The following is a 25860-nucleotide window of genomic DNA, read 5'->3' as shown; positions in this document are numbered from 1 at the left end:
TTGGCCTTGAACTCACTTTGTAGGTCAGTGGTTCCCCAGGTCAGCAATCCTCCTGCTGCAGCCTCCTGAGTACTGGGGTTATAGGAATATACCACCATACCCAGAAACATTTATGTTCTTATGTGCAGGGTTGAAATAAGGAAAGCGTAACTAAGAACTGGTTTTTTTCCTGACTTTCTCTCATTTATTTCTTTTCTATAATTACTCAAGTGGGTAAATGCCATAGCATAATAGTCTGAGGTTTTACAAGTCATTTTAATGAGAGACGAGACCCAGTGATGCAAGTTTCTTGGTTTAATTAGTGTTAGAAAATGCTGAAGGTTGCAGGGTTGAAAGGCAGTCTTTTTGAGATGGTGTGGGTCAGATATGTAAGCTTGTCATTACATTACCCATGAGCTGGACTGAAGAGGTCCATTTCTCCCTGTAAGTTTCAATACTTTCATCTTTCTAATGAGAAACAGTAGATACCTTTTACAAGAAATCATACAGTTAATTGCACAAATGAAGAATTCAGTTCATATGCTCTGCTGCATTTAGTATTCCATGAAAAAAATAGGAATCTTATATTCTTTCTTTCTTTGTGTTCCTCAGTTTTGAAAGTGTGTCATCCCTGTAATGACTATCTTTTACATTAGTCACACCAAGGTGAAGCCCGCTGATGAGCTAGCACTAGGTCAGCATGGTTGTAGAGGACATTTTGATTTCTCCATACCTGGCCTCGGTCTTACCTTGTAGACCTACTTTTTGCTTCTGTCCCGCATGCCTTGGTCTCTATGCGTGGTCCCATGCATGGCTTTTGCTTCCTTCTCCACTTCTTATCTGTCTTAGCATACATCACAGCCTGACTCAGCATCTATTGTGTGAATAAAAGCTCTCAGTCCTCATTATTCTAATAACAGATACTATCTCCTGAGCACTTAGGGATGTGCCAGACACTGTGTAAAGTGATCTGCACACTAACATAAAGTGCAGTGGCATATATTCCAGAAGGGTGGGTAATACTGCGCATCAGAGTCTTTGGCTGCAGAAGTACCAAGGAGATTCTAACTCAGGTTCTCCAGTTCAAATGCTGTTGTTCTTAAAACATTGCTGTGTTACCAGAATTAGGATGCTCCAATTTCAGGACAAAGGGCTTTGATTGAGTTGTTGAGTGCCAAATATGTGTTGGTCTCTGTAGACAGATTCTTTCCTATAACCCTTAAAATTAGTCCTATATTTCTCAGACACAAACACAGAAGTTTTCAGAGGCTAAGCCTTCCTGAGTTCCTCTGGCCAACAAATTGCAGAGCCAGGAGTTAATAAAGCAAACTCCTTGGGACCATAAAGCTTAGCTCTTTGGAGAATATATTCTAAAGTGGTCTTCCTCTCCTGATCTCCCATACCACATTATTTGTAATGTGTTGTTGTTGTTTGGTTTGTGTTTTTTGAGACAGGGTCTTACTATGTAGTTCAAGCTGGCCTCGAGCTCACTAGATAGCCCAGTTTGGCTTTGGACTCACAGAGCTTTTTGCCTCAGTCTCCTGAGTGTTGAGATTACAGGAGTGTGCCACCATGTCTGGCTTTGCATTTATACTGGTTTTATGATGTTTTCTGTGCATAGATCCTGGGTGGAAGTATAAAAGTCTTAATAACTCAAATCATTTATGGTGAAGAAATTACTGTCTCGTAATCTTATGGAGGGTTAAGGGAACTGTGTCTCACCATCTTTATCTTCCTATTGATGTTTAGGCACTAGCATGAACTTCATTAACATACTGGGTACCTAAAACCAAACAAAGCAAAATACATGAAACACCCCTCCGTTACTGCAACAAATAAATAAATCAAGTTAAATTTAATGCAAGCATTTTCAATACTATATCAAGTAACCCTGCCAAAAGGCTTTATTTGGCTTTAAAAGATGCGTCTATGAAATACAATAGTGAAAATAGCCTCCAGTGAACCAAATGCTGAGATTGGTTCACTGAGGAGGAAAAAGCTGGAATGCTACAGTCTGGACCATGCAGATGACAAATTAGAATAAGAAAGAGTATTTCCAGGCAGCAGGAGGAGTTGAAATGGAATACTTCAGCGGTGGCAGGGATTAGGAAAGGCTAGGGGACAGCCAGCCACGGGCTGTCTGGCTGCTGAGCAGATGGCCAGCATCAGGAGGCAGGTGATGGAGGAAGACTCCACCTTCTTGCTTCTGGAGGGAAGGCTCCCGTGGCCCCAGGAACCTGTGCGTTGTAATCCTTGAAGGTCCAAGCATCCTGCTCATGTGTCTAGATTGGCAAACACCCACCTGCCTCTTATTTACTTCTGCAGACATTAGCATGCTGCACAGGAAATTCTGTCTCCCGGGTGCTTGTTCAGCAACGGACAGATTAAAGGCGCTTCTCTCCATCTGGCCCAGACGTGGAGGGGGGTGCTGTGGCATCCCCGTCTCTGTTCCTCACCGTTTAATGTCCCACTTCCTCCAAAGTGATAGGAAAACACAGCAGCCGCTGCAGGTTGTCATGAAGAATTAAGTTTGATTTTCTTTTTAAGGAGACAGGGGAATTTGTAATCTAGTTTGTTTTGGGTACATTATTCCACACCAAGAAAAACACATTATGTGAAACCCTTACTTAAACTTGCAAATTTCCTCGCAATTTCTGTAGACACCTCTTACCGAATTATTTTCTGAAAATATGATGACAAGAATGATTTTGTGCCTTCCATTCAATGTCTAGTCCTTCCACGAAAACCTTAAATAATCTCAGATGTTAGAGATGGCAGGGGAAGGAAGATAGGATTGACACTGAGTTGTTAATGCCTTTTCTTTAACAGAATCTTTATTTCCTAAAGTTTGGATAGAGATTTCTAAAATTTCAGAATAAAATAAGAATTAGAGTAAATCTTAGTGCCCAGCAGATGTTAGACCTCAAAGGAGTTGTAGCCCCATGTCTGACCCCTCATTTGCTCAGGAGTCCAGACTTTGGCCATCGAGATAAATGGCAAGCATGTCAGGAGGACCCCAGCTCTGCTGAGAGACTTGGCAGGGCCTGATGACGGTGTAACAGGACCCAGTAACAATATTGTATTGCAGGAAGGAGGTCCACAGCTGAACTTGGATGCAGAGAACAGAGTTGTAGCTTGACTTCCAAGTGTCTTTTGGGTGATGAGCTAGAATGTGGACAGGAATCACAAGGGAAAGACAGGATCAGGCTGGACACATTGAAATGCCTGTTGCCAAGTAAGCTAGTAATTACCCCATATAATGTATTTATTTGCAACAGGACATAGTTTTCAACTTAGGGTTCTTTTAGGGTTCTTTCTCATTGAAAGACACTCTTATTATGTTGTGTCTCTTTTCCTTCCCCTAGAGGAATTTTTTTTTTTTTTTTTTGGTGGTATTAGGAATTGAACTCTGGGCTTTCATACTGAGTTATCTTTCTAGCTCTTTAATTTTTTTTTTAAATTTTGAAACAGAATCTCACCAACTCAGAAGTTGCCCAGGCTGCTCTTGAATTTGTGGATCTTCCTGGCTCAGCCTTTCAGACTGCTGGGATTATAGGTGTGGGCCGCCACGAACAGCTTTGGATAAATTTTATAACAATGTTTCCCACATTTAAAGTTTGTTTTTTTTTTTTTTAATAAACTGGGGATAAAGGAAAATGTTATACCTGTTCACTCGGATTTGTCACCTTAGTTTGCTGTTTGATTTCATAAAAGATTTTTCCAAAATCACTGCCTTGAGAGTTACGGTACTTATGAGTGCTACTAAGGGCTTGTCACTGTATATTAACCAAGATTGTTACACATTTCATATGGAGCTTTAAAGATATTTGTTTCACTTTTCAAGTAGTGAATCAAGTGATTTTAGCGGTGTATAAGCCTGTGATTGGGGTGGGGATACGGCGAGGTGTGGGGAGTGTGACTTTGGCCCCCTCTGTACCCCACCAGTTACTGTTTCCTGTTAATCCACCTCCCTGCTCAGGAAACTGAGGCCAGATAGTTAAGTTACCTGGGGTCACACAAGTGAATCCTGGATGACCTTCTGCTCCTAGGATGGTAGACCCCAACAGAGGAGTTGCTTGGGCTGCACGTTGCCATGGTGAGGTGATGTTTGGGGAAGCAGAATCTACTTATGGTTTTAAGAAATCATAAATGGCTCCCACAGGCTGCGAGACATGGCGGATTTCCTTGTAGAGTTGGAGTTATTTCAGGGAGGAGTATGTTGGTGTGGGACAATGGGATGTGTTTTGCATAATACACTTTGAAAAGGGCAACAAAGAAAAATGCAAATATGGAATTTGCCTAAGCAAATTTGCTGCACTTCATTTGGTAGGAGTGTATGGTGGTACACACCTGTACCCCCTGCACCCTGGGAAGCTGAGGCAGGAGGATCACAAGTTCTAGCTCAGCCTGAATAGCTTAGTGACCCTGTCTCAAAATAAATAAAAATTTAAGAAAGGATCTGAGGTTGTAGCTCAGTGAGATGGCACTGAGTTCAATACCTAGTACTTGGGAAAAAAAAGTATATCATTGTAGGCATTTCTAATAAATGGGTAGACCAATAGGAATCAAGTTGTTTTAGTTACTATTATGTACTGCTTGGCATTATAATTATATTCACCAGTGATCTGAGGAACCAACAGAGTGGCCCCTTAACAGCTTTTATTCTGTGAGCTGTGTAAGTTTTGATGCTTTGAGGTTGGGGTGTAACCATGAAGTGATGACTCTATTATATTACTAGTTCTAGAGGGAGGGAAGCCAGGATGGGACAGAAGGGACCCACCGATGGGAGAGGCCTTCTAGTCCTACCTCCTAGCATGTCACTGCCCTTGGTTTAGGGGAAAGTTTTCTTTATTTTAATATATAATCAGGTCACCAAAGGAACAGCATGAGTCAGAAAGCACATGTGAGGATGGATGTGAATGACGTGTCTGTTGGAGAATGGTCAGGATTCTTCCTGTGGTATTTCCATCGTCACTAACACAGAGGAAGCCACACTAGATAGAAATGCTACTGGAGCAGCTCAGAGATGTTTAGAGGACTTTAACTTTTCACACACACCAAAATATGAGGTATAAATAATAAGTTGTTGAGAGCAAAGAGCAGAGAACTTGGCTGAAGTGATTGGCTTATCTGCGTGTGGCCTGGCCCAAGGACTGTCAGCCCTGTGTGCTTTGTCTGCATGGCCATGACACTGAGCTGTGTAGAATAATTAGAATATCATAGCATAGAACAATGGAATTGCCACTTTTTTTTTTAACTAGAAGGAATCTCAAAAACCTAGTCCAGTGGTTTTCAAACTTGATTTTCGCGGCCAAAGTTTTTCCTTTAAAAATGAAGTCTAAATGGAACCTCAATTTTCTAAAACCGATAAGAATGGTCTGTATTGGCTGGGGGAAAAGTTCATTATCTGCAGAAGCCCTTAAATATCTCAAGTGGTGCAGTTTGAAAACCATTGATCTAGTCCAACCCTTTCATTTTACAGATGAGCAAACTGAGGTCCAGAGAGGTTAAGTGACTTACCCAAGGTCACACAGCTAGTCGTGGAAGAGCCAGGACTAGATCTCAGGTGTCTTGATTTCCAGTCCAGTGCTCTTTCCATTACATCACACTGCCCGTAAGGTAGGTGTTGTACTAGTATTATGCTCATAGCTGCTAATAGTCTGCAGTATTTTCCCACTGTGCTATACTATGCATTGAATGTTTAGTGTATTATTCAGGAACGTATAGAATATGGAAATACAGATTAGAGGCACATACGTATGCTCTTAGGAGACAAATCAATATTTAGAATGTTTCCTTTCACTGTTAAAATTATTTTAAAGCAATGCATTTAGGTAATGTCTGAGTTACACAGGGTATTTTAGGCTAATATCAATAATCAATATGCGTGGAGTCAGTATGTTTTAGTGCAGACAAATACTCAGTGGGCGCAGGGTGGGGATTTCTGGCTGCCGCTCCCCTGGGGACCGTGCGGTGCTGTCCTTTCCCATCCTGGCCCGTCTCCTGTCTCCAGAGCAGTGCATCCCCTAGCTGATCTCAGGCCTCTTCTCATTTCACACTAAACTCGCTAGAGCTTTCCTCTGTCCTTGTGTACTTGTGCTTTCTTCCACCCCAAACTCCTTTATCCTTCTTGATCTAGGGCATTGGTGGCAAGCCTATGGCACATGTGCTGCAAGGGGCTGTTGGTGATCATCGACAGCTCCAGAAGGTTCGCCATCACTGATCTAGGGGTGAAAATTGTCACTGGGGACCCAGGAATGTAAAGGATGCTCACTGTAGAACTCTGTGGCCTTGGCATGTCCATGGTTGGCTCACCTTGTTTTCAGATGTTCCTCTGATACCATCACACTGTCACTAGAAGGCTGGAAAGTAGGGAAACTGACTTAACACTTTCATAACTATTGTTTTATCAACTTAAAGAGGCATAGGGAGCCCCGCAGCCCCCGTGCTTTGGTAGGATCCTCCCGTGGAAGATCTCTGGGAACGTACATGTTACTCCTAACCCGGGGACAGACAAGAGGGTTGGTTTCATCAGGAGGCCCAGCTGCTGTGCAGAACAGTTTGGGAGCTGTGATTTCAGTCAAAGTTGGATATGATTTGCTTCTGACATTTTTGGGGAGATTGATCTAACCCAGAGCTTTCACAGTAAGCTACTTACTTCCCTTTTTAAATTTTTTTCTCTCAGATTTTTTATGTCTTATCAAGTACATAGGTTTAGTTTCTAAGCCATAGAGATATACTCAACAAGCAGATATTTCTTTAGCCCTACTTTTGTTTGAGAATCGAGGTGCAGTGATTAGTGACCAGATCTCATTTATGGAAAGCATTCCTTGTGAAGTTCAGGTCTGTGGATCATCTAATACACCTGTGCATCCAGGGTGTGCCTGTCCAGCTCTAAGACCCAGTGATCCTAGCAGGACTCACACTCAGAGCATGTGTTTTCTCAAGTTAAAAAAAATAAGTGGTGCCCTGGATTTTCCTTGTAGTCTCAGGTATCTGTGTCCAACTGATGCTTATATTGGTGACCATGACAGTGTTGGGGTTTGGAGTGTTACTTTGCTTATTGTGTCAGCTCTGTTGGCTCATTACTTTGCATTAAATGTCTCAGCAATGACGGGAACCTTCTGTATTTTTGCAATCTGGTTTCATAGCAGTAGGTGGTTGTTGAGCACCTGAAATGTGAATACAACTACTGAAGAACTGAACTTGAAGCTTTATTTGATTTTTTCATTAGTCAACATCTTAATTTACATTGCCACACGTGGTTACTGTGTTGGCCAGCACTGCTCTCAGGTGCACTTTGCTGCAGAAGTCAGGTGCCAGGTGGAGCATGAGGTCCCCATTTGTCTACATGGTGATGGTCTCCCACCCAGGAATCTTCACCAAATATAACCAGTCTTAAGGGAACTTGTTTAGAAGTCAAGCACTCTGTGTTTTGCATAAATGGTATCTGTGGAAGAGACTGGGTTTCCTCTTGTTTGAGCTTCAAGGGCAAAGATGTTTGCTGATTTGACCCTGGTGTATTTTCTCCTTTGAGCAATCTGGTGGTCATCTTAGTCGTAGCGCAGCTCGGGTCGCACTGAATTCCCATAGGTTTCCAGGGAAGCTGAGTTTTGAAAGTTTCCAGCCCAAAGAGGCATATTCTGTTGATATTACAAGCTCAAAAAGGAGTGTCTGAACTATGCTGGTTTCTGAGTACTGTGTCAAACAACCTGTCTTTCTTCCCCCCTCAGAACCAAAGAAAATGGCTTTGACAGAGAGCCTTTGCACTCAGAGCATCCAAGCAAGCGACCATGCACTATTAGCCCCGGCCAGCGGTACAGTCCAAATAACGGCTTGTCCTACCAGCCAAATGGGCTGCCTCACCCCACCCCACCTCCACCTCAGCACTACCGTTTGGATGATATGGCCATTGCCCATCACTACAGGGACTCCTATCGACACCCCAGCCACAGGGACCTCAGGGACAGAAACAGACCTATGGGTAAGATAAGTATCTGCTTGCCTCTTTGGGGTGGATGCTTGGAGTCTTGTCATTGCTTCTTAAACTGAATCTGAGGCTTGGGATTGGATAGGGGTAAAATTCTCTACATTGTCTCCTTTATAAGAAAACTGGGTTAGCATTAATTCTCTCTCTCTCTCTCTCTCTCTCATATTCTTTATGATCATTTTTGTTGAACGAGGCATCATATTTTATTATAATACCCTTATTTGTGATAATGAAAATATCCTGAATTTTTAGTTCAAAATCCTTTTTAACATGAGCGATTTTACATGCTCTGTACCTGCCACAGATTTTTTCTTTGGAAACAGTCTTTCTGTGTACCCCAGACTGGCACTGAATTCGTGATCCACCCCTCTCAGCCTCCTCAGGGCTAAAATTAGTCACATGCCACCATAGCTGGCATGCCAGAGATATTTTTAAAAAGTAGTTTATTTTATTGTATATTTTGTTCAAATGGCCTCAAAGTTCATTTTGGCACTTCCTATCTCCTTGATATTCCAATCTTTTTAAAATGTTACATAGCATTCTATCTATGGTTTATCTGGACATATATGCTTGAGAAATGCTTGACACTTTACTTAATGGTACAAGTGAGTAAAATTAGTGGTGTTTGTTTTGTACCAGATCAGAATGTAGGTGTGAGTTTGGGCAAATATGTGTTCAGTTTGACTGTGAGCATTTCTTTTTTTTTAATTTTAAAAACAACAAAAAGAATAAAAACGATGATACAGAATTTCAAAATAAAGTAATATGAAATTAACCCTAGCTAATATATGGCGTACTGTTATCTTCGAAGTGGTTGTTCAGATTATAAGGTTTAGGCTTCAAAAAAAAATGATCAAATAATGAAAGCACCAATTTTTCTTTTTGATGAACTAACACATTAGTAGTATAGTTAGCTATCTTGTGTGTGTGTATATATGTGCACATACATATATGTATGTATGCATATATATAGATATATATATATATTTCTGTAAACTGTTGGAGGTGAAGCTTTGAGGCAACATTGCTTTCAAAGAACAAGTGTCTACCATGGAAAGCAGAGAGAAGATGAACAAGGTAAGTTCTGGTATACGATCCGTGGTCAAAGTGGTGGTTTAGGTGGTAAGGAAGGACACTGTTCTGAGGATACCTTCAATCCTTAATTGTTAATGAGGCTGAGGGCAACGGCCAACCCTGTTTTCTTTTCATCTTCTATGTCCATCTCACCTACCAGAGGATTTCCTTCACCTTACAACTCGTTGCTGGCAAATGTTCCTGACATGGGTGATTTGATGGCCAAGGCACTAGAAAGAGAAGGGACAAAGCCCAAATGAAAAAGAGTGCAGAACTCTGGGAACCGCAGTCAGCCATCTGTCCACTCACTGCTTGAATAATTGTGACAGTTTTTTGTTTTCCGAGGAGAGACAGCCTGATATGCAGAAGTTTGTTAGTTTTCCGACTAGGTCACTAGCAAACAGACTGCTGAGGATAGAGTCTTTCTCATCTTTTGATACAGAACCCTTGACATGTTTAGAAAGCAGCAAGGGTAGAGAAAGAGATGATAGAGGCTTTGCTTGTGAGATAGTAAATTAGTAGTTATGGCTCTCCACAACACTAATTTCTCCTTTTATTTAGTACGTCAGACCTAAGCACACAATTTGTACCTTCTTAGTAACTAATCTGTCTAACGTCCTCTCAGATACTGTTTCTGAAGAGCTTTCAGAATTGGTTATTTCTCAATCTGGACTATTTTGACCTCAAAATCAAATCTGATAACCCCCTTCTATGCAAAAATTTTACCATTATCTGTGATTGCTTATTTTTAAATAGCAGAGTCATCAGATCACTGAAGGGATCCCTTGTTGTAGGTGCTAGGGAATGGCCTATTTCTTAGACAGAAAATGCTACTTGATGAAATATTACAGTGCACTATAAAATAATCAGCAAGGAAGTAATTATGCTTATGTACGATGATTATGTTTTCATCTAGTAATGTGAAATATCCTTTATGAGTTATATCTGTATCCATTGGTTTTATGTGATTTTCTTCAGACTGTGCTCTTTACCTTTTAATTATATTAGCTTATAAAACTAATAGTGCTAATCTTTAAATATGTGCAGTTACTTAACCATCCCTGAAGTCTGGCAGATTTTAGTGTGTGCTAATGTAAAATAAAATCTTGATATAGGAGTAGCAAATTATGGTGTTACATCCAGTGGCCATTTTGAGACTATAAAAATTACCATGAAGATTTAGTCTGGTATGATTCATGAGTGCCCATTGTATGGAAGGACATATACTCTCTAGAATTCTTTAATAAAATAACTTTATAAGCAACATTCGTTTGTAAGGTTAGGTTTTGAACTTAGCTAAAGTCTTCTAAAACTTAAGCATGAGTTAGGACACCACTGGTGCGTCCACCACGTTTCCCACATGTGGAAAATATGCTCTTTAATGATCATGAGCTACTTTTGCCTAATACATCCATTTAGTATTATACATATAAATAAACATTGTGTGCTGCTGAATATTTAAGAATGTGAAGTAGAAATACTAAGAAATGTGAAATTTCATGTGTCTTACTCTTTCCTTTCAAAGATGTGTTTCTAACAAATGACCTCCAGAGTTTAAAACAGCAAATCAATCCTATATGTCTTCATCAAGTACTTGGGTTCAAACTTGTTTTTAATATTACTAATTTTTAAAAAGTGAGATGATTAGTCGTCTTCTATAATTACTAGGATCCCATTCGCCCCAGACATCTCCTTGCTCTTTAGTTATGCCAGATGTTAGAGCATGTATCCTTATTGTCATAGTTTGCTGAGTTCTTGAAAGATTTTTCTTTGAGCCAAAGTTGTGCTATATGGTTCTCAGGTTGGCTTTGAACTCACTATGTATGTAGCCCACACTGGTCTTAAACTTCTGATCTTTCTGCCTCAGCTTCTGCGTGCTGGTGTTATAGATGTATACCACCATCTCTGGCTTAAAAAAAAAAAAAAAAACAACTTAAAACCTCTGGAGTTCTTGGCCTTCAAAGGCAATTACTTAGATATCACCATTAGGGAATCCCCTATCAGTTTTATATTCTTATCATTCTCTGGTTGTTTTCTGTGATGACTAATTTTAACAGTAGTGCTTTTCCCCTAAAACACAGGCAATAAATAAGTCAACAAAAATTACATATTTGCAAACATTTCAACTTGAAATAATCACAACAAGCAGCAATAACTATTACTTTCCCCCAGTGTCTTTTCTGTTATGCAAATTACTAAGATATATTTGCAGTTTTACTGTTTTACCAATAGGTGGCATTGACAATTTTAACTTTTAAAATTTATCTCAGATTATGTTCTAATTGGACAGGAGTTTTAAATAGTATTTTGTGTTTTTTTTTCTTTTAATCCAAAAGCTGTCATAAATTTGTTCACCACTTAAATGTGAAATTGTATTTTGTGGTTGGTAGAAAAGAGTCACTCACCTGTTTTTCTCTGTCAACTGAAAGGATTTCTGACCACTTAGTTTAGTTTTCACAGAAAGTAAAACACAGCATCTTCTAAGTCTTGCTGTCATTTAATGCTTACCTGTGGCTCTCAATATGTGGAACCATATCCAACTTAACTTGTCATTCAAAGTACAAGGAGTGTCTCGCAAAAGAGCAGCTGGAGTCATTTAAAATGGAAATATCGCCGGGTCTAAGGCAGGGGTGGCAAACCTGTGGCACCGGGTCACAGCAGGCATGCGGTCTGCCTCCCCACAGCAGCCAAGCATTGGATAAATTGTTTTTTCCTAAACTAAATCCTCAGTATTCAGGTTTAATTGCAGCATTGGCACTTTGTGATAAATATGTGGGTTTGGGCCTGCAGTCTGGACTCTCAAGTCTCTAAAAGATTCGCCATCACTGGTCTAAGGCCCTTTCTCAACAGTAGAATGTGAAGCAAAGACCTTTAACCAGTTATTCTGTAGGTGGAGGAACACGTTTCTAGGCATCTTAGATGAAGCCTCCTGTTCGGCCCTTTTAGAGGGAACACATACACTTTTTATTCTGGTGGGCCTCTTAGCCAACAGCTCATGGTCATTCCTATTCACCAGTGCCACTTGGTAAACATGTGCATGTTGGGTTTCCATAATAGTGTAACTGTGATCTGGAGAACATTAATATTCATCGACTTTGGATTGTGATGGTCAATGTTTTGGTTTGCATATGTGTTTGTCAAATTGTAACTGATGCAGTGACCTTTTCTTTAAGAATACATGTTCATTTTTAATGTTTTTTGTGTTTTTGTTCAATCGAATGAGTGTATGTACCTTTCATATCCCCCAAGCCCTTCATGATCAAATTTTTATTTAGTTAATTAATGTTTGTGTTGAAAATCAAACTCACAACCTTGCGCTTGCCAGGCAAGTGCTGTGCCACTGAGCTAAATCCCTGGCCCATCATGGTCAGATTTTATCGGTGAGGTATGTGTATTAAGGTTGTATTCATTTGCAGCTTTGCTGGATTGTGAAAATTTTTTTAACTATATGTATTTCGGACAAGTATATCCCTGCCCATGTAAAATGACAAGTGCTGTTTTGTTTTAAATACAGGACAGCCACATTTTGAAACCACCTAATGTCTACCTCTAGTTTCTTGTGTTTATTTAGGGCTAAGAATTGAACCCATGGCCTTGTGCATTCTAAACATGTGCCAGCAAGCCACACCGCTGACTCCAGTTCCTTGTATTTATTGAGAATGTGCTAATATTTTTGCTTAGTAAGTGTTGCATGGATGATTAGCTCTGGACTTGAGATCACTTAACTCTGCCTCCTCTAGTATGCAACAAAGGGTTCTGACCAGGAGACCTACAAGTTCTAGTTGTAATATTTTAGCATTCTAAGAAGTTATTAGGTCATTCTGAATTAATATCACTCATGTCTCCGATCAGAATCGGATATTCACACCCTTGGGTTTGCCCACATGGCCCTGCCTATGTATGTGCCTGCTTGCATGCCAGGCAGGGGTACCTAGACCTTCTTCTCTTCACTTGTAGGGTTGCATGGCACACGTCAAGAAGAAATGATTGATCACAGACTGACGGACCGAGAATGGGCGGAAGAGTGGAAACATCTTGATCATGTAAGACATCACTTATCATTTAGGTTTAAAAATGTTTTGAAAACAGTTAAAGTGAGGTTATCGGAAAAAATAAAAGAATGAAGATGCTTGGAAGGCTTTTTTTCCCTGCTCTCCTGGATGTCGGGGTGTACATTTGAAACAATAGAGGATTAGATTTCTGAATTGATATCAGCCATTTAGTAAATAAACTTTAGATCTTGGACAAAGATAGCTCAATAGGGCTACTGATTTATTGTGAAAGGGTCCTTTAGTTTATAGACTAAGGTGGTTGGTGTTTGGTTTGGTTTGTTTTTTTGAGACAGCCTCTCTCAAAGGGATGTACCACTGTGCCCAGCTAATGGGCTTAGTATTTGCCAAGGGAGATTTTACCTTTAGATGAAATCTGTTGGTCGTATTCACTCTCATACCTCATCCTCTGCCTGAGATCTCCATGGGTTTGCTTACCTATTGGGTTTGAATTTCAAATCTAGCTGTTGGAGGTACTGGATTGAAGCTTTAGGAGTAAAACCGCATCCTTGACTGTCCTGAAAGTTTGTTTCTTGCCCACCACCTTGTGCTGGTGATGCTTGCGGTGAATTACATGCCCTTCCCTCTCCTGTTTCTCACGCAGCTGTTAAACTGCATCATGGACATGGTAGAGAAGACGAGGCGCTCACTCACTGTCCTCAGGCGATGTCAGGAAGCGGACCGGGAGGAACTGAATTACTGGATTCGGCGGTACAGTGACGCTGAGGACCTGAAAAAGGGTGGCGGCAGCAGCCACTCCAGGCAGCAGAGTCCAGTCAACCCAGACCCAGTCGCATTAGGTATCAATGCTTCAGATGACCACGTTTTTACTTTTCGTTTGTTTTTGCTTGTTTTGGGTACTGGAGATTGAACCCAGGACTTTCACACAGAGCTGCAGATCTGGAGCATTTTTAGAACGAGACAGGAAGGATTTCTCTAAGTCACTGAGCTGCCCAGGCTGACCTCAAACTTGCAGTCCTCCTGATTTAGCCTCCTGAGTGGTAGGATTATAGGCATGTGTTACAATGGCTGGCTAGATGAGTATGTTAAACAGATATTTCCTGTGCTATTAAATCTGAATTCCTTTTTAATCATGTCTTTAATAAATAAAGAAATTTTGGAGAATTTAAGTAAAATAACTTCACATAAGCCCCAATTATGAAATTGGGCAGATTGGCATAAAATTCAAACTTTCCAGAGCAATGTTCTGAGAATGAACCAGCATTCCAGGTCCATCACTCGAGTTTGTGCCACTTCATACAGCTGTTAGGACCCTGCCTCAGGTATGCAAAAATCCAGGCTCATGGCGTGGACCCGTGGCTTCTGCACATGGAATAGGTACCTCGTGATTGTTCCACCATTCTCCAGCGTTTGACCGCAGTTACACACAGGGTTATGTACTAATTTTTCACATGAAGCAATCTTGTTTTGTAACTGTGTCTTGAATTCTTTTTGGTTCTTGTTTTTTATTGTTATTTTATGTATTTTTTGAGTCAAGGTCTTGCTCTGTACTCCAGGCTGGTCTTGAGCTCATTCTGTAACCCAGATTGACCTCTGACTCACAGCAATCCTCCTGTCTCAGCCTCCTGAGTGCTGGGATTACAGGCATGCACCACCATCCCTGGCTGTAGCTGTATCTTATACCAAACACACACACTCGTGAACATGCACATACCGTCTTCTCTCAAAATCCTTGCTGAATGAGAAATCTAAAAGTCATCTGGTTTGGTTGGCACCATACCGAGTAGACATTATTCTAAGGTGGGTTTTAAGGACAAAGGACCATTTGTCAGGTTGTAGTAAGGCAAGGAGTGGAAACAGAATTCAGTTTGATTTGAACCCATATTGATCTAAATGAAACTATTTAGAACAGAGCACATTAGACATTTTGTTTGTATTTCCTTACTGTGAACAGCATTAGTTAGTTGTGGCAGATTGCTTAACAAAAATGCAGGGTATTCAGTGTAGCCAAAAATTTGAGTCTTAAATGAAACTTTAGGAGTGACAGTGGAGGACTGAATGGTTTGGTCTGGTCCACATTACACATAGGTTAAGTCACTGTTTACTGAACACTTATTTGTGTGCTGGGGGTTTGAGCAGGCCATATAGAGATCTTGGATCAAGGAGAAGAGTTCACAAGAGATTTTCTAGTTACAAGCACAAGACTGCCTTCCTCAGTCCTCTCAACCTGATTGGTTTGCTTTCATCTGCCGTCCACTGCAGAAGGAAAACATTGGCCACTGATTGGAGACTTCATGGCTCAAAGAGTTTTCCTTAACACACAGGATGCAGGCCACTCTGTTCAGGGTCCCCACTGCTGCATGCAGGTGTGTGATGCTGATGTAAACCTCATTCTGAGGGAAGAAAGGGTCAGCCTCTGTGTTTTCTAGTGAAAGAAGAAACTTGATTTTTAAGAACTCTTCCTTGTGAGTGAGTACACATACTAAGCCAGGTTCAGAGGTACAAACCTGGAATGCCAGCTCCGTAGAGCCTGAGGCAGCAGGTCCGCAAGTTCCTGGCCAGCCTGGGCAATTTAGTGAGAGATTGTCTCAAAATGAAAAGACATCAGGGTGCAGCTCAGCTGTGGGTACTTGATGTGCATAAGTACTACCTAGCATGTGGGAGGCCCTGAACTGTATCAGTAGTACCAGAAAAAGCATTTAAAAAGGTAAAAGCTTTGACTCCTTGTAGTAATGTTTAATGAATTTTTATTTTAGGTAAAGCGGAGATGTTACTTTGGCTTTAAGCTTTTGTAGATCATTACTATCCAGTGGCTACAGGTACTGCATTACTTTGTTTAGGCTCCATTGAAACAGTCATGCTTTTTCTAGACACAACCCTAGATTGCCTATTAAGAAACCGTCACAACTGTCAGGAGCTATGCAAAATACAATTGTTAGCATCCTACGTTTTTCATCTCATGAGTTCTTGCTGGTTAGTTGGTTGATTGGGTTCTTGTGGTACTGAGGTTGAACCCAAGGGCCTCCACACAGAGCTCCACCTCCCATTGTTTGTTTTAATTTTTGACTTTGAGACACCCTTATTTATGGGAAGTCTAGGAAGGCTTCAAACTTGCTACTCTCCTGCCTCAGCCTCCCCAGCTACATTTGACTTGTAGTTTACTAATGCAGTCTTTGTGTTTGGTTTCCTGCAGCTAAGCTGTGACTGTAAATAGGAGGTTAAGTAGTTTGTAATCATGAACCACAGTTGTTTACATTTAGTCCTTTCCACAGTCTCCTTTTCACGCTTCAGAGTTGAATGTATTGATATGTGTAATGAAAGTATTAGGGATTATTGGCTAATAAGTCAATTTGCTGCTTCTGGGAAGTGTTTAATGGGAGGTGTATATACAGATAAAGCTATGAAGGTATCTACATTTTTATATATGCATAGATCTCCTCACCCTACAGTTATGTAGTATGATTCTTTTAGCCTAATTTTCTCAATTCTTAAACCATTTGGTTTCAAGGGAGACATTCAGAATAAATCACAGGAGATACCTACTCACATAGGTATGACTTGGAAACCCTGGGGATATAGTTACCTACGCATTCTTACCGTGTTTAATTGCTTCTGGGGACTGCACGGAGGAGCATGAAATTCCTGTGATTGATGTATCATGTTGTTGGACTCAATCCCATCTGCACTTTAAAATTTATGTATAGTATTAAGTTAGCACCAGGGACTAGAAACAGTACAATTGGTTTATTATTAATTAATTTCTAGGTGTTTTTCTTAAATAGTAAATACTCTATTGTGAATAGTTTTAGAAACTTCCTTCCTTCCTTCCTGAGACAGGTCTTCCTAGTTCAGATAGTCTGTCCTTGAGCTCCCTGTGTAGCTGAGGCTGGCCTGCCTTCCGAGTGCTGTGATTCTAAGTGTGTGTCACAACACCCAGCCCTAAAACCATTTTAAACACTAAGGACCTTGAAGGACTTTTCAGAAAATACTATTTTAAAATTATTTTACCAATATAGGATTTGAGTTCAAGACCTTGGTACTCACCCACATCCCCAGCCCTTTTAAAAATTAATTTTATTTATTATAATTTTAAGAGAGGATCTTGCTACATTGCCAGCTTGCTCAGGCTGGGCTTGACTTGTGATCCTCCTGCCTCAGCCTCTCAGACTGCTGGGTTTACACGTATGTCAGAATATGCAGTTTTAAAGTGTGACTTTTTTATATGTTTAAGTTTTGTTATATTGTGTATTTCACTGAAGAGCAAGTTAATGTGATAAGAGTGAGAAATTTAATCACTGGTGCAGAGTGGCTTTGATACATCTCGATACTGTACATACTAGGCTGGGTCCCTCTAGGTCCTGGCCTTTCCTGTTCAGTTCCTTTTCCTTTCAATATGCTGCTTGTATCACTGTCTTGTTTTTTAATGTTTTGTTGTTTCCTTTAAATTACTTTCTTTTTTTCTGGTATTGGACTATTCTGAAATCTTTCTCTAATTCGTTATGTGCCTTCTGGGTTTTGAAGAAGTCTTCTACTTATCAGAGAAGGTTTTTGAAAATTATCTAATACCAGGCACTGAGACCTAAAACCTTGAATGTGAATACTTTCATTTCTTGTGTTTTTTGAATGTATGAATAGTGCAATAATAGGGTACAAATGTAGAAAGTACTTTCATGTATGTTTTGCTGTTTGTCCCTTGCCAGAGAGAAATGTCATAAAGAAGGTTTTTAAGTGGGATGAAAAAATCAAATACTCATAAAAAGTTTAGCAGTTCAGGAGTTTGTCAAATGGATAGAGGAATTCCTGTTTTAAAATTGGTAAGTTAGGGGCTAGAGATTTAGCTCAGTGGCATAAGCGCCTGCCTTCCAAGCAGGCAGTCGTGAGTTCGATCCCCGGTACTTATAAAAAGGAAAAAGACAAAAACAAAAAACAAAATTGGTGAGTTGGCAAGAATTGCCAGGAGACTAAATTATAGAATTTCCCTTTGCTATCTAAATTGTCAGGAGATCTAGCATAAGGGTTAAAAGCACAGAGCCTGAATTCTTGGTTCCTCTCTATAGTTGTTCTGTGGCTTTAGTCAAGTTATTGTCATCCTGGTTTCCTTGTCTAACATGAAGATGATATCATACGTCTTCCATGGGCATTTCTGTGAGTTTCAAGTGAGTTACTAAGTATCAAACACGTAAGACTGTGCCTGACACATATGAGATGTAATTAAGTAGTATTATTCCCAATGTGCATGTTTTTTTGGGGGGGTTCCTTTTTGGGACTGGGTCTCACTATGCAGTTTAGGCTCACCTTGAGCTCACTTTGTAGCCCAGAGTAGTTTCAAAGTTGCAATGATTCTCCTGCCTCAGCCTCCAGAGTGATGGGATTATAGCCACCATGCCCAGCCCTGATGTGCAATCTAAAAAAAGCTTTAAACAGTAGTACTGAGTGAAAAGTGGGTTTTTTTTTTCTTGACATAAATGATTGTGGCAGAGTCTTAGTCTTTTTTTGCCTAGAAAATATTTTTAAGCGGTAATTTTAGGTTGCTACTTTATTTAGAGAAATTGGAAAATAATCCTGTCTTCAGTGTCACAAACCTATTGTACCTTTAGGACCCTAATTCAAAATACGTGACTATAGGCAAATATTTTCCAATCAAGGAAACATTATTCATCTTATAAATACCAGAAAATAAAAACTACAAAGAAGTTATTTGGAATATATCTATGTGTAAAAGCCTAGAGTTTTATATACTGGATTCTTTGATATTGCATAAAGAAATTCATGTCATGACTCCTCAGCTGACTTGATAACACAAATGCCTACTGCATTTTATTAAGTCCACTTTATTTAGCTATGTTCGGTCTAGAGAGACTATTAGTTAAATGTGTCTGTCTTTTAAAAATGAGGACATGCTCCTGGAACATTAGGTTATGCTTACTATTAAGAATGAAAAATCTCAAAGCAATTGTTCCCTTTAGGTTGAATTTGGACTTCTGAAACCCAGTGTTGAGATTTCTGAATTTATAATCCTTTCAAAAAACAAAACAAAAACAGGTCGCATTTGTAAAGACAGACATCATTTAACTTCCCTTTCTTTTGACATTTTTGGTAATAGATACTGTCATGATCACAGCCTCATTCTGCCCATTACTAGATGAAGCCACACCCAGGTGTTGCCAAGCATTGAGCATCGCTGTCCTGGGTCGTAGGAGGTCAGTGGGCTCTCCCACAGGCCTCAGCTCACTCCTTCATGCCCATGGATGGCTGCCCTTGCTGTATTGAGTACTCTTTAGTGGCCTCCATTCTGTCATAAGTGTAGTGTGCAATCCTTCTCCTTCATGCGTACACCATCCTGTCCAATGTCTTGCATTTCCTTCACTCTGAAGCCCCTTCTTTTTGTGGATGTCTGTTATCTTAAAGGGGCTGCCTTCCTCCTCTTCCTCAACCTTTGAACAATTTACTTCTCAAAGCAAGCTGTGTTAGAAGGATGCTATAATTTTTCAATCTCTCAGTAGTAACCTATGTGTATATGTCTCACATTTTAATTCGTCTCTAGTAGACTCGCCAATGTTTGTTTTTTCCAACTACTCATTTTTATAGCAACTGGCATTTGACAGGTGGTTGAGTTAATCTCTTAAGAATTGATGCCTTAGAACCTTAAAGTTTGTCTAGATTAGTTTTGCGTATATTATCAAGTATTGTAAAAGAGCAAAGTCTGACAAGAGTTGTCTTTTGTTCTCATTATTGACCAACTACAGAACTCAGTTTTGCCTGTATTGGTTCTGACATTGCTGCTGATTATTTCCAAAGAAGTATTCAAAATATTAATTGTTTACTTTCTGTAGCTATTAAAGTAGCTTTGATAGTCATCTGAAAATCAAATAGATTCTGAGGAGTTCCGAGCTGTTCTTTGCATTGTTAGATCTGATGTTTAGCCAGGGACACAGGCACTGGGAAGGGAGGAGGAGATGGGATGTAAAATGATTGAGATGTGGTATGTATCTGCACCAATTCTCTGAGATATATGTAATTATTATGTATCCCAAACATATGTCAGTAATTTTTTTTACAAAAATTATTAAAAAAAGAGAATAGAGAGGATATTGTAATCATTTATTTGGCCATTTTGAAAATAAACCTTGTAGAAGTAGATTATGGTTAAGAATAGTATTATTTAATGTGAGTGTGCTGACATACACCTGTTATCCCAGCACTCAGGAGGCTGAGGCAGGAGGATCACTGCAATTTCAAAACCAGCCTGGGCTACATGGTGAGACCCTGTCTCAAAAAAATTTTTTTGTGTGTGTATTGGCTTTGGTATTTCTGGTCAGGTAGCATATGGGACTGTGTGGATATGGTACTGTGTCACTGAGGAGTTGAGGGAGGTGTATCCAGTGTGACAGAGGAACTCTCAAGACACACATGGAAGGCAGAAGGTTGACTGAGCCCTACATGTTAACATTTAGTAAATGTAAAGACTATAGCATCTGAGAGACATAAGCAGAATTTGAGACTTTTGCTTCTGGGGACAGAAACTGAATTTGTAGCTGTAGAAATAATTTCTATCCTCAAATGACATATATTCTGGCAGTTAAAAATTTTCCTGATGCATTGCTGAATCCAAACTTCCCCAGTGGTTTTGTTTTCTTTGAAATTTGAAGCTGTTTGATTAAGTCGTGGGAGAAAAAAGAAAGTTTACAGTGCATAGTGTTACTTTCAGGAAATGAGTTTACTTTCGTCCTAACTGGACATGTTGCTGTGTGATGACAATGATAATAAGATGGTGAACAGCAGGTAGCATCTTCTGAGAGTTTAGGATGCACCTTGCCAAGAGGACCCTCGATCAGTCCTTCGGGCAGCACTTGCAAGGTGCAGTAGGGTTGTGTCCCGACTTCACAGGTGAGGAAACTGAGGTGTGGAGCGAGACTGACTTGCCCGATATCACACAGTCAGTAGTTGGCACAGTTAAGCTTCAGATCCACTGGGTTCTTGAACTAACTCCTGTATTTCCTGGGGCTAGTACTTAGCTTTCATGCATAAGCTTTGGAGACTTTAATTCGCATTGCCTGTATATTATTTACCAAATGACAGTTTTTGAAAACTACTGATATTTTCTTAATCTGCTAAATGAAAAAAACTGTTTTGGTACTTTGGAGAAGGTTTCCCTGTCTTTGACTTTATAGATCTAGTATCACCTAATTAAATGTAAGTCAAAGTATTTTGTCTTAAACAGTAGTCGGATTTCACTGTGTCACGGGGATAAACATGAACTTGACTGTATTGCTTATCTTTCTTTTTTTTCTCTTCCTTTCTTTGTCTTCTGTCCTTCCTTTTCTCTCTCCCCTTTTCCTTTTCCTTTCTCTTTTCTTTCTCTATCTCATTCCTCTGTCTGTCTGTCTAGTTTTTGGGTCGAGGTCTCACTGTGTAGCTCAGGTTGGCCTTGAACTCAGTATGTAACCCAGGCTGCCTTCTTAACTTAAAACAAAATGATCCTCCTGCCTCAGATGCCTCTTCAATCTTTTTTTTGCCGGGAATCTAACTCAGGCCCTCATGCTTGCCTGGCAGGTGCTGTGCTGCTGAGTTGTATACCTGACTTGCCTCAACCTTCTGAATCTTGGGATTTACTTTTTGTTCCTTTGAAGTTATTGCAGTGGTATGGTGTGTGATCTTGAAAGCTTAGTTAGCAATATCATATTTCCTTAAGTCCTATATGTACTTTATCTAGCTTTCCTTGTTTTAAGAATCAAAATTTCAGCCAGGCATGACACAAATGCCCATAAATCTCAGCATTTGGGATGCAAATGCAGGTGCTGAGAATTCAAGGCCAGAGTGAGTTCTAGACCAGCCTAAACTACATGGCAAGACCCTGTCTCCAAACAAAAAAAAAAAGAATGAAAATTTCTTTAGTAAAGAAGTCTTAATCGGGGGTTTAGCTCAGTGGCATAACGGTTTTCCTGGCAAGCATGTGGTCATGAGTTTGATCCCCAGTACAAAAAAAAAAAAAAAAAAAAAAAAAAAAAAAAAAAAAAAGAAGTAAAATAAAGAAGTCTTGGTGTGGTCATTTGCTTTAGGAAAACTAATGTGCCTATGACAATTTGTGAATATTTCCAGTCCTTTTTATTATTAAATAGTCATACAATTATTTTATTTTTATTTTTATTTGGTCCCAGGGATCAAACTCACAGGCCAGGCCAGACGCTTATGCTGCTGAGCTAAATCCCTGGCCCAAGTCGTGGAATTGTAATGTACACTTTTTTAAAAAAGCTTTTTATGTTTGAAATGATTTTATGCTTAAAGAGACATTGTAGCTGGGTGTGGCAGCATATACCTGTAATCCCAGAACTCTCTGGGAGGCTGAGGCAGGAGGATTGCTATGAATTTGAGGCCAGCCTAGGCTACACAGTGAGCTCAAGGCCAATCTAGACTACATAGCAAGACCTGTCTCATAAAGCAACGGCCCTGCCTGGACCCCCCCCCCCAAAAAAAAAAAAATAAAGATGGAGAGATTGCAAATACTATAAAGAGATTCTATATATCCTTTATCAAAACGTGCAGAGCTTTTTTGCTAATTCAAGAGTCAAAGCATTGACATGTATTTAAAGCAGTCAAATATAACAGCACATAGTTAGCTACATTAATTGTACTTTTCTTTTTTCAGCATTCTTTAGCTACAGAAAATATAAGACAGTGAGCTGAATTTTTTCTGTCCTTCCACAGTTCATAAATAAGTTAATCAGCCTACTTGGAACTGCATGCACAGATATATAGGGAAAATTTCACTTCTACTTAATTTATCATGGGTTAAATAATTATATTTTATAAGTTCAATTGATTGTTTACTTCCTAGAGACTCCTAACTGTGATTTCCATTGAAAAATCCAGAAATCTAGTAGGGAAGACATGCAGTACATATTTGAGCTATAAAGGACCATCTACAGTTTGTTTTCAAACATATATAAAACATAAAATGTTCGCGTGCTTTCTGTGAACATTGTTAAATTCCCATTCTTGTGTCACTTTATTTTTAATTTTGTGAAATGTTTAAAATTTGACAACACAAATAAGCACAACATTTAATGTGGAACTGCGTTTCCTTTTCTGGAGAGCCCATACTGAATTCCATTTAGCCAAGTGAATGTCTGGGAACCCATTCTAATAAGTTTTTCTTGCTTCCACCCCTGTCACAGCTACAGAACTAACTCATCTGAAAATGTTTAATGCTCAGTGAGATTTTTAGGCTGTAATTAACTGTAAGAACTGGGTAGCTGTTGGGCAGACTCCATAGAGAAGTGGTAGATTCAGAGCCCTGTGGAAATTACATTACCTTTACCTTCAATTTGTTAAGCACCAGCCAGGGTCTTGAAAAGTATCAGATATAATTTTAGTTTCTTTAGCATCATAAAGCATACCTGCAGAAAGTCCTCCAGTGAGAGTGTGCTGACAAGAGTGTTCCCGAATTTCATACGTTTCATGATGTAAGTTGGCCTTGGATTTGAGCATGCCTGGAGGCCTTTACACCAGTTACCTTCTGTTTTTCTTGGGCTCCAGTGACTGGCCTTGCTACTTTTGTGCGTGTTCTAGAAGTGAAATGTTCAGCCTTTTAGCATTGCAAAGCCAAGAGCAGGGACATGACAGTGCTGACGGTGCTTTCCTTCTCTCCGCCCCTTCCCTCTTCTTCCTAGAAGCACATCGGGAATTCCTTCACCGGCCTGCATCTGGATACGTGCCAGAGGAGATCTGGAAGAAAGCTGGTAAGAATTGTTTCAAAACACAAGTTTGGTGTTCTGGCAGTTGGGTGCAGTTGTTAATGCAGTGCTGTGAAGAATGACAAAAAGGACTTTAGTGCTAACAACAACAATAGCAAAAACAAAACAACCCACAGCAGAAAACAAAAAATAAGAAATAAACCCCTCATTAATGTTCTTAAACTGGGCTTGATTAAAACATGAAATAGATTTTATTTTAGTAGCATCTGCTAGTGCCATTATAATTGAAAAGCTGGCACTATTTCCTTTCTAAATCTCTTTTTCAGGGGCTGTAATGGTTTCAGGCTGGAATAGGAGGTCTTAGCTTACATGCAGTTTTTCTTTAATGAAAAAGCCCCAGTGTTTTGGAAATTAAATTGCACACTTCAGCAGTTTCTCTACATTCTTTAAAGAGATCACATCAAATGTAGTTGACTTGTTAAGGATTTTTCGGTTATAACCGACATATAAAATTGATCCGTGTTGATCAATATTCAGGGATCAGAGTGAAATTACTTTAAGTTAAAAGAGTTGCTAAGCTACTTTTACTTTCCGTATATACTGCCTGCTTCTGTTAAGAGGTATTTTTCTTTGTATTTTGTAGTGTTATTTAGGCTTTAAAAAAAGCGCGAATCTGGCAGATTTGGGCTGGGATACCAGCTGAGCAAAACATACATAAAACCCAACTCAGGAGATAAAGCATCAGCCCGGTTCAGGAGTTGAAGGGCGTACGAAAACACCGCGGCTTGGAGCTGCTCTGATGCCAGCTCTGAGGCAGTTTGTCTCTTGCAGTTGGGAAGCTGGGAGATGCTATTTTTGCAGTGCAGTGAGTACATTGTTGGCAGCACTGATGAAAGAGAGAGAAAGTTTTTTGTTATTGTTTTGTGCAAATAGTTTTGTCTTTGGGTATTGATTTGACTCAGCTGTGTTGTTTGGTGAATATTCCTGAATTTCTGGTTACTTGGATGTTTTTATGTTTATTTATTTATGTAACAAGAGGCAGTTTATTGGGGGGGGGATGGAAAAGAAAGAGGGTAGACAGCTACTGCGAAAGTTAGGGGGCATCATCCCGGAAGCCTATGAGCCTTTATCTCAGGCTGCTTTTATGGGGGACTAGTGTCTTCCCCATCCCCCAAATGGGAGGTCACTTGTATCTTAGCCAAGAATTTGTATACATTTTCTAAGAAATGCTGGTTTTGTAAGGATGACAATAAACTTCAAAATCTTGCCGAGTAGGATAGTGCACACTTGTGATCCCAGTCCTCAGGAGGCTGAGGCAGGAGGATTGCTGTGAATTCAAAGCCAGCCTGAGCAACATAATGGGTTTAAGACCAGTTTGAACTACAAAGCAAAAACCTGTCTCAAAAAAGAAAAAGCTTTAAAATCTGTAGTAGCTTAGATTAAAAACCAGAAAGCTTTCTTGCATGTTCAGATTGCAAATTGTGTAGATCAATTAACTTAAATGTTAAAATGTACATACTGCGGACCTAGTTAGTACTGCCCAGTTTATGCTAGTGGTCGTGTCTTTTCTGCAAATTGTTCAAAACATACTGGGTGTTTCCTACCTGAAGGAGTGGCTACATCTTCCTTCTGACCATTTTTCTTGTTCCTTTTTAAACTGTTAGTACATTTTATTTCAATAAAAGTACAAAGAAGTGTCATTTTGGACAGCAGAAAGATGACTTTTTATGTCAAGGGGAGAGGGTCTCTCTCTGTTTCGCTTACTTACCTGTATTTAAGTTAAATTCTTGATAGTTCTTAAAGGAAAATTGACCGTAAGGTCTTGTGTAATCCAAATTCCTTCTGTGCTATTATCTCCTCAAGTCTTTGTTGGGCTGCTATTAAGTGAGAGCAGATTTTTCTGAATATACCACCTTTGTTGGAAAGTCAACTTGAATAGCTAAGCACAAAGGAAATCCTACTGTAAGTGGTAAGCAATTGGAAGCAGATTTAAAACTGCACTGTGTATTCTCCACTTAATCAGTTTTTTTCCTCTACTTGACATACTATAATCTGTTGATTCTACCTTTATTTTTTTTCACTGTCTGATTTGTGAGTTTTGGAACCCAAACTA

General features: G+C 39.7%; 1 protein-coding gene across 1 annotated transcript in view; it reads left to right on the top strand.

Annotated features, from left to right (window-relative positions):
- The window catches only part of Runx1t1 (RUNX1 partner transcriptional co-repressor 1), a 130875-nt gene that overhangs the window by 85276 nt on the left and 19739 nt on the right, over window positions 1-25860 (top strand). The window contains 4 exon segments of the mRNA XM_063257548.1: window positions 7713-7963; window positions 13001-13086; window positions 13697-13892; window positions 23724-23792. Of these exon segments, the coding sequence (XP_063113618.1) occupies window positions 7713-7963; window positions 13001-13086; window positions 13697-13892; window positions 23724-23792 (602 nt within the window).

Source organism: Cavia porcellus, unplaced genomic scaffold, assembly GCF_034190915.1.
Source record: "Cavia porcellus strain 051 isolate PalLab524CR breed Dunkin Hartley unplaced genomic scaffold, mCavPor4.1 scaffold_10, whole genome shotgun sequence".
Taxonomy (NCBI): domain Eukaryota; kingdom Metazoa; phylum Chordata; class Mammalia; order Rodentia; family Caviidae; genus Cavia; species Cavia porcellus.
Note: the sequence above shows the minus strand (reverse complement) of the source record. Positions and strands in the feature narration are given on the sequence as shown.